Below are 8850 nucleotides of genomic sequence, written 5' to 3' on the forward strand. Positions count from 1 at the left end.
GGATACACACAGGAAATGGATGAGCTCTCAACTTTACAGCAACAAGGAGCTCATAATGTTGCCTGGCTGCGCCTGCAAAGTAATGTGCTGGCCGGGCAAATTAGATGTCCGCGAGGCCCTAGGCGACTGTTAATTTGCCTAAATGAAGAGCCGCCTCTGCCCTCAGCCTCACCCAATAGCTCTGCTCAGGAGCTTTCCTGCAAATGATCATTTCCGAATTATATGAGTTTCTGAGGCTGATGTCACAGCGAAAAAACCTCTAAAATCTACAGGAAGAACATACAGCTGGTTGTGTGCCACGCTTATCCAGCCGGTGTTTTACCTCCCTGCTGTGTCCCATATAGCAACCATGTGACATTGGCCTAAGAGATGAGTAATGGGATCGGTCCAGACAGAAGATGAGAATTTCACTGTTTGGTCGATGGCGAGAGTTCCCTGACAATCTCTCCTATCTCTTGGGAACTCTATTAAGGAGATCTCTGCTCTGAGTTCTGGGGTCTGCACACCTGCTGTACCCATTACGAGGGGCTCCCGCCATCCCTGTGCTGAGTGCCCGGTTCTGTACCCCCGCTGTGCCCATTACAAGGGGCTCCCGCCATCCCTGTGCTGAGTTCCCGGTTCTGCACACCTCCTGTGCCCATTACGACGGGTTCCCGCCATCCCTGTGCTGAGTTCCCGGTTCTGTACCCCTGCTGTGCCCATTATGAGGAGCTCCCACCATCCCTGTGCTGAGTGCCCGGGTCTGTGCCCCCGCTGTGCCCATTATGAGGGGCCCCCGCCATCCCTGTGCTGAGTGCCCGGGTCTGTGCCCCCGCTGTGCCCATTATGAGGGGCCCCCGCCATCCCTGTGCTGAGTGCCCGGGTCTGTGCCCCCGCTGTGCCCATTATGAGGGGCCCCCGCCATCCCTGTGCTGAGTGCCCGGGTCTGTGCCCCCGCTGTGCCCATTATGAGGGGCCCCCGCCATCCCTGTGCTGAGTGCCCGGGTCTGTGCCCCCGCTGTGCCCATTATGAGGGGCCCCCGCCATCCCTGTGCTGAGTGCCCGGGTCTGTGCCCCCGCTGTGCCCATTATGAGGGGCCCCCGCCATCCCTGTGCTGAGTGCCCGGGTCTGTGCCCCCGCTGTGCCCATTATGAGGGGCCCCCGCCATCCCTGTGCTGAGTGCCCGGGTCTGTGCCCCCGCTGTGCCCATTATGAGGGGCCCCCGCCATCCCTGTGCTGAGTGCCCGGGTCTGTGCCCCCGCTGTGCCCATTATGAGGGGCCCCCGCCATCCCTGTGCTGAGTGCCCGGGTCTGTGCCCCCGCTGTGCCCATTATGAGGGGCCCCCGCCATCCCTGTGCTGAGTGCCCGGTTCTGTACACCTGCTTTGCCCATTACGATGAGTTTCCACCATCCTGGGGCTGAATTCTCGGGTCTGCCAGGGGCTAATATCTCCATGCTGACCCTATAACTGAAGATAACCAAGCAAACATTGGCAGAGAGATGTAATGCAGTTTCTTGGCGATGTGGGAGGAGCTCCATCTGCTGCCAGCTTCCTATAGCAGAGCCTCTGGAGGTCAGGTGACTCAAACAATGTCTTTTACCTGTATGTTGAATGAAGGAAAAGTAACATTTTTATGTTAGTAGATATCTGAGTTGAACATTTCTGTCTCGTTGATGCAGGTGCGGGGGGATTAGCTGCCTCCACAGTGGCCGACGCAATCCTCGATGGTTTGGTGGAATTCATCAAATCTAAATCAGTCGGTTCGCTTCAGACGGTGAAAGTGGTTCTATTCCAGCAACATATGCTGAATGATTTCTACATGAGCATGAAGAAGAGAGAGGGGACAGCCCTGCCCGAAGCCAAATCCTTCCTCACTAGACTCACCAGTGAGTACAATATGGCTGACCCAGAGAGAACAAGAGAGGGGAAGAAACATTTCTGTTATAGGAGGTTCAGTATCCTGGAAGAGAGAATGTGAGATTGAAGCGTCACACTGTGAAGTTTATTCCAATGATTGATTATTTGCAAAGCCAACACGTTTTGGGGGCTGTAAATTCACCCCCTTCATCTGGGTTTAATGGAACGAAGCAAAGATACAGTGTACAGTATGTGGACTCAATCATCAGTTTAGTTTAGGGACTGCAAAGTCCTAAGACTCTGCAAAGATCCAACTATATTAGAAAATGAGTACCCAGATCTGGAAGAAAGAAACTGATTAACACAGCACTATGCTGTGCATGGGCCCCCAAAACTCTGTTTAGCAACCACATCAATGAGTATGTGGAATCATCTGGATACAGTTATGCAAAAAAAGATAAAGAGACAATGGCAGCCTCCTATGAGTCCCTATTATATACATGTGTCATGTGACATACTGAGGTGAACATATATGGGTTGTAGTAGTTTTGGTGGTGTGGCAGTGTAAGCCAACGCCACGGTGTAGTTTGGCAACTATGGCACCCACGACTCTAGCCAGCTCAGTGTGAGAGAGTCGTGTGGGTGCAGGAGGCACAGGGCCACAGCAGACTCAGGTGTGTGCTGGACACGCATGGAACAGCCAGGGGAGGCTGGGAGAGGTCGGGAAGGTGAGAGAGCAGAGTGAGGGCCCACGAGGGGTCAGCAGTGTTAGGAGCTGTGGAAAGCTACTGAGCAAAACTAAAGACTGTCATTTATGTTGCTGCAGACAAGCTGATTATTATGAGAATGTTGGCTCTTGAGGGGAGGTCTACCCTGTTGTTGGAAAATACTTTTTGTGTTTGCCCTTAATAAAGCTGTGTTTTACCTGAATTTCCTGACTACAGTTGAGTGTCCTTTTTACAGTGGTTGGACCAGCGTAGGTCGCCCTGCGTTTAGAGTCAGCGTAGAGACATTTGAGAGGACAGTTCAATTACTAATGTCTAAATTTTTCATATGGGATCATCTGACTGATTAATGTTTTCCACTGAACTTCCATAGGGGCGGGGGGGGGATCCATTTAATGGCTACAGCTTATCGGACCAGAAAGAGTATTCTAGAGTAATGTGACCTTGAAAATGACTTCTTGAAGTGACATGGCCGTGTTATTATGAGACTTTAGTGATTGGGTTTATATCTACTTCAATCAGTGAACCAATCGTCATGAAATGATCTTTATCCCGCACATCCACGCAGTTCTTCAGCTGAAATGCACATTATCCAGACCTGGTCTGAATCCTGTTTATAAAGTGACTATTCCCAATTTAGATTTTCTCTCTCAGTTTGTGACTTCATTTTGTCTTTTCTTCCCCTTTAGAATTGTTTATGTCATCAAAAGCACAGAAGCGGGTTCAGAAGCTGACGGCCTTCCAGCTGGTAGATGGCATTGAGCCTGTGGTGTTCAGCTTATGTGCTGAAGATAAAAGTGACGTGGAAAGGACCAAGGCTTGGCTTCAGGCGCAGATAGAATTCGAGCAGTCGGAGAAGGTGATCCGAGAGGAATGTATCTCTGAACTAGAAGAAGCCGAGGTGAAGAAGTTCTCCGACCTCCAGAAAAAGTTTCAGGTCTCGGTGATTTACAAACCTCCCGACCCCTCCATCCGGATCCTGGGCCTCACCCGGGACGTAATGGCCGTGTCCGGGGAGATCGAAACGATTATAAACCGAGTAAAAGACAGAAAGAAGAAGGAGAGGACAGCCGAGCTCACCGGTAATCTGGTGGAATGGAGATACGAGACCGCAGGGATTATGGTTGCCTTCAACAAGATGATAAACCTGGAGCTGGAAGAGGCAAAGACTGACAGGAAGGATAAGATCACAATCCAGATGCATGGACAACTATTTGCTGTCAGTATAAAACATGAAAAGGCCACAGACACGCAGGGAAACCAAATTCGGATCCAACGTTTTGTGAAACATGGTAATGGGGCTTTTTGTTGTAACGTTTACTGAATAGCTCCGCCGTATTCTGCAGCGTTGTACTTCATCAGGGAGAAGGATCAGAAATGACCCAGAGGGATATGAATTATAGGGTGCGGCATATTCTAAAAGGAAATTCTGTGTTCATCCATCCATTGTATTATATAAATTCACCTAAACACAATAGCTGCAATTACAGGGAAGAGTCACCTTAGAAACCTTCACCTCCGATAAATCATGGACCTTCATGTGCCCCTTGATCCAGCTGATCCAAGAAGAAGGCCATAGAGGGACTCAACATTCACAGCCAGAAGTCTCCTCAGCCATCACTTCTGGTGGTACATCTGCCTGTCTATGATGAGTTTCCCATTCCTACATTCCAGGGATGTGGAGGGAAGGACTCACCCTAAAGATAGGGATTTGGGATAAGGTGCACAATCTGCTTCTCTGGTACAATATGGTGGCTTCACCAGTTTCTAGAGTCTTGAGGGTGGGAGGGGATCTCAGAATTACATTTTCTACATTATTATTATTATTAAACAGGAGATATATGGCGCCAATAGTTTGCGCAGCGCTGTACAATATAAGGAAGACATTACAATCACAATACAATTCAAGACAAGATGGTAAGGAGGGCCCTGCCCGTGAGGGCTTACAATCTAAAAGGTAGGGGCCAGTGACACATGAGGAGGGAGCTGCATGGGGATGATTGTTTGAGAAAGTGATGGTTCAGTGGTCAGGTTGAGGTGGGATCGGCTTCCCTGAAGAGATGAGTCTTAAGGGATCGCCTAAAGGCAATCAGTGTGGGAGATAGACGGACAGGTTGGGGTAGAGAGTTCCATAGGATGGGAGAGACTCTAGTGAAGTCCTGGAGACGAGCATGGGAGGAGTTGATGAGGGAGCTGGAAAGCAGGAGGTCTTGTGAAGAGCGGAGGGGGCAGTTAGGGTAATACTTTGAGACCAGGTTTGAGATATTAAACCATCCTTGTTGTCTGTCATGTTGATGCTTCCAGCTAGGGCGTGCACCAAGGTTTTACTCGTTTGTCTTTTCTTCAAGTCCTGACTGCACATCTTATCTTTTAGAAGGGGAATCTATCGCGTTGCCAACACACTGGGAGACGATGGGTAAGACCCCTGTGATGGAGGTGGATGTCGCTCCCGGGACTTCTGAATACACCACTGTACAGCAGAAATTCCAGCAAAGCTGCAGAAACATAATACTGAAGGTAATGTCTCCAATACATTGTGATGGATGATGTCAGATGTCAGTGATAGAATTCTGGGTGGGAGTGATGGTCTGCGTATGGTGTAGGGACTGGGCATACAAACATGGCACTGAGGACTAGTGCTGAGCAGGTGTCATGGAGTAAGTGGAACCTCCATGTCACCATTTAGATAGAGATGCAGGGTCACACCGTTGCTGGATGATGACTGATAAATTCCCTGGTAGGGGCTCCTCTGGTGATTGCTGCTACAGACTGGACCAGGGACATAACTAGAAATCACAGGGCCCCATAGCAATATTTTGTGTGGGGGCCCCCAAACCACTCCCAACCTACCCCCACGAATAAAAAAAAAAAGGAAAAATAATGCCACGTAGTCCCTGTCAGCAGAGGGCATGCTGGGATATAGAGTCCCTGTCAGGAGAGGGCATGCTGGGATATATAGTCCCTGTCAGGAGAGGGCATGCTGGGATGTGTAGTCCCTGTCAGGAGAGGGCATGCTGGGATGTGTAGTCCCTGTCAGCAGAGGGCATGCTGGGATATATAGTCCCTGTCAGGAGAGGGCATGCTGGGATGTGTAGTCCCTGTCAGGAGAGGGCATGCTGGGATGTGTGGTTCATGCTGGGATGTGTAGTCCCTGTCAAGAGATGGCATGCTGGGTTGGCTTGGAAGTTTCATTGGCCTGGTGCCATTACTAGAAGCTACTTCCCTTGTCACCCAGCTGCCAAAGTTGCACTTTATTTGCAGTTCTTTTTGGCACTGTGTCCTGTGCTCTCATTTAACTCCGCACTGATCTTAGCCAGGGCCGATTCTACAGGAAAGGGGGAACACATCGGCTGCGCTGTGGCCGGAAGTCACTTCCGGTGGGAGAAGTTCTCAGCAGCAGCCAAGACTATCCAGGCTGAATTCTGAGAGCACAGGGGCTCTCTCCCCCACCGCCTACCTGTCTTTACTGACCTTGCATGGCCTCGATCAGGCTGGGAGGACTATGAGCCCTGCTCCTGACTGGGCCCCCTCTGCCTTGGGCCCCATGGCGGCCGCATGGGTCGCTGTGGTGGTAGTTCCGCCTCTGGACTGGACCCATGTAAAGTGCTGAGATGGTAGACCTTGCCAAAGGTCCAGAAAGGCAACAGCAAACGGGTACAGAGATGCATGATACTGTGGTCATCTCCTAGTGCAACATCAGAATACAGAATGAGTGGTCAGATAGCAATCAGATGAAGTTCAGCTCAGGATTTACAATCACAACCAGGGTCTATGTTCAGGTTTGGTTATGACGGTATGGAGGAAAGAACTGTAGTTCTCAGAATACAGTCTGAGAACTACAGAACAGGCAGGCAAACCTTTACCAGAATATTCCACCCATAGCATGATGTTGGAGCTGTCTGATACTTGGTCTGCCACTGTATTCTTCATAGCCTATGTCTTCTCCTGTGTACTGGGTGTATATTATATACAATGTATACATCTCAGCCCGTCCATGTCCTGTCCCCCCAGATTCAGCGTGTACAGAACAGAGATCTCTGGCTCAACTACCAGATAAAGAAGCAGAACATCGACTCCAAGAACGGCTCCACCAACAACGAGAAAGAGCTTTTCCATGGAACCGACGCCAACTCCATCCAGCATGTCAATCATAACGGATTCAACCGGAGCTACGCAGGGAGACATGGTGAGAGATGTCAGGGGAGCAATGACAGTTTATTAGCCATGTCTGTAATGTGTATAAATGTAGATCGATGGGGGAGCCCTCCGCACACCTCGCAGCAGTCCCGGGCACAACAAGAAAGATGGTGCTCGTAGTGATAACCACGGATGGCGCGGCGCAAACACAGAACAAAGAAGCAGATCACCAGCACTCAGCAGTAAAGATGAATATGTCCTTTTTTATTGGACAAAGAAGTCACGTCTTTCTGCGGAAGGGACCCTGTGCGGTCCCGAAACGTCGGCTTTTCTGATCACTGTGACGTCTTTGTCCAATAAAAAAGGACATATTCATCTTTACTGCTGAGTGCTGGTGATCTGCTTCTTTGTTCTGTAATGTGTATAAAACATCTGCATGTGTTACGTGGTACAAAGAATATAACCGGCTATTAATATCATGAGGCAATAACAATGTAGATTGATGATGGGGGGGGGGGGCACAGGTCTTTTTTTTTTTACCTGACTGTGTAACTCTGCAGCTGACTTCATGTTGGACACCAGAGCCGCTTCTTCTATATATACATGTCATAACATATCTCCATCAGATCCTCATTGTTGTCGCTGGTCTGGGTGGGGAGATTTCCTCTAACTTCCTATCCTAGTGACACCATTTCACTCCCAGACATTCAGGTTTTCACCAGAACAGGGAATGGCGGGAAATCTCCCCAACAGGGACACAGACAGCAATATTAGCCTTCACTGTGAGAATTGTGATAGTCCAGAGAGAGTATATTAGTCGCAGAGCTTTAAGACAATGCCAATGCTCGGCCTTCATCGGGGCTTTAGACTTTTAGCTGAAGGCAATCTGGATCCAAGATAAAATCCTTACACCAGTGATTGGAGCAAGCTGCAAGTCAATATATAGGTTTTAAGGATTGTATCTTAGATACAGATTTCTATAGGCTAAACATGTTCCCTTCCACCAAAATGTGTTGGCATGTTCTTCAAACCGATGAACTCTGTCTAGACCAGTGGTCTCAAGGTACCGGCCCGCGGGCCAATTGGGGCCTGAGAGCCAGTACTATGTGGCACGCAGCCAGCTCACAAGTCAGGTACGTGGTCACAGACCGCATACCAGATTTGCTGGAGCAGCTACACGGTCTGCATCCCTGATGCTGCTTCTGTGCCGGCACTCGGATCCTTTCAGCCAGCGCTCTGATATCTTTCAGTGAACGCTGGCCAGGTACCTAACCGGATATAATTACATTTTATTTTAAAGTATGACATTTGGCAAGCGGCCCCCGTGAGAGAAAAAAAATTGGCGCTCTCTTCTCTTTCTATTTGAAGACTCTCCCCAAGAACCCAATTTATGCCATGGCCCACTACTGTGCTGTCTGAATCCAACAAGGACTCCTAGACCCAGCTAGTATACCTACCTAGAACAGAGTCCGGAGCCTCACTACCTAGTTACTCTGACAGAGACTGTAACACTCCCCCACTCCATCCAATACTGGTCTTTAATATATTTCTTCCTTGATGTATCCTGTGTGTTGTGAGGTGTATCTCCGAGCCCATTCACACCACATCCTCTGAGCTGCATTTCCCAAGTCTAATGCAGTGACAAGCTGAAGTCCATTGTTTTCAATTGATCCCGTTTACACCAATGAACATGCTGCATTTAAATGCAGAGCAATGCGCTGCAAATTCTACCTTAGTGTCTTCTTCTTTCACTGGCACCTCTAGGTCTTCTCTCCTGCTGCTCCTCTTCTCTGGAACTCTCTCTTTAAGTGATAATAATGTGCGATGTCTTTCTTCCCAAACAGCTGCTGCTTTTGGAAACGGAACATATTTTGCAGTACATGCAAGTTACTCTGCTAGCAGTGCATACGCCAAACCTGATGCAAATGGGCAGAAACACATGTACCTGGCCCGCGTCCTCACCGGACAATACTGTCGTGGACAAGCTGGGATGATAATACCTCCTACCAAAAGTACAGCCAATGTCACCGACCTGTATGACAGCGTGACCGATAACATCCACAACCCTTCAATGTTTGTGATATTTAATGACATCCAGGCCTACCCCGAATATCACATCACCTTCCAGTGATGATGTATTACTGTGCCG

General features: G+C 49.2%; 3 protein-coding genes across 3 annotated transcripts in view; all 3 read left to right on the plus strand.

The window, feature by feature from the left end:
• The window catches only part of LOC108802428 (poly [ADP-ribose] polymerase 15-like), a gene marked incomplete at its 5' end in the record, with an annotated part of 6508 nt that extends 4548 nt beyond the window's left edge, over positions 1 to 1960 (plus strand). The window contains one exon of the mRNA XM_018574283.1: positions 1662 to 1960. Coding sequence (XP_018429785.1) covers positions 1662 to 1960 — 299 coding nt within the window. The remainder of the gene's footprint in view (positions 1 to 1661) is intronic.
• A 1298-nt stretch (positions 1961 to 3258) lies between these two features.
• On the plus strand, positions 3259 to 3888 carry LOC108802429 (poly [ADP-ribose] polymerase 14-like). The gene has a single exon (XM_018574284.1). The coding sequence runs from the start codon at positions 3262 to 3264 to the stop codon at positions 3886 to 3888; it is 627 nt and encodes a 208-aa protein (XP_018429786.1). The 5' UTR covers positions 3259 to 3261.
• Positions 3889 to 4961: 1073 nt separating this feature from the next.
• LOC108802432 (poly [ADP-ribose] polymerase 15-like) lies at positions 4962 to 8840 on the plus strand. Its single transcript, XM_018574288.1, has 3 exons — positions 4962 to 5081; positions 6576 to 6750; positions 8546 to 8840. Exons 1-3 carry the CDS (start codon positions 4977 to 4979, stop codon positions 8830 to 8832), a joined length of 567 nt encoding a protein of 188 aa, XP_018429790.1. The 5' UTR covers positions 4962 to 4976; the 3' UTR covers positions 8833 to 8840.
• Positions 8841 to 8850: the final 10 nt, after the last annotated feature.

Source organism: Nanorana parkeri, unplaced genomic scaffold (assembly GCF_000935625.1).
Source record: "Nanorana parkeri isolate BGI_ZX_2015 unplaced genomic scaffold, ASM93562v1 scaffold2859, whole genome shotgun sequence".
NCBI classification, from domain to species: domain Eukaryota; kingdom Metazoa; phylum Chordata; class Amphibia; order Anura; family Dicroglossidae; genus Nanorana; species Nanorana parkeri.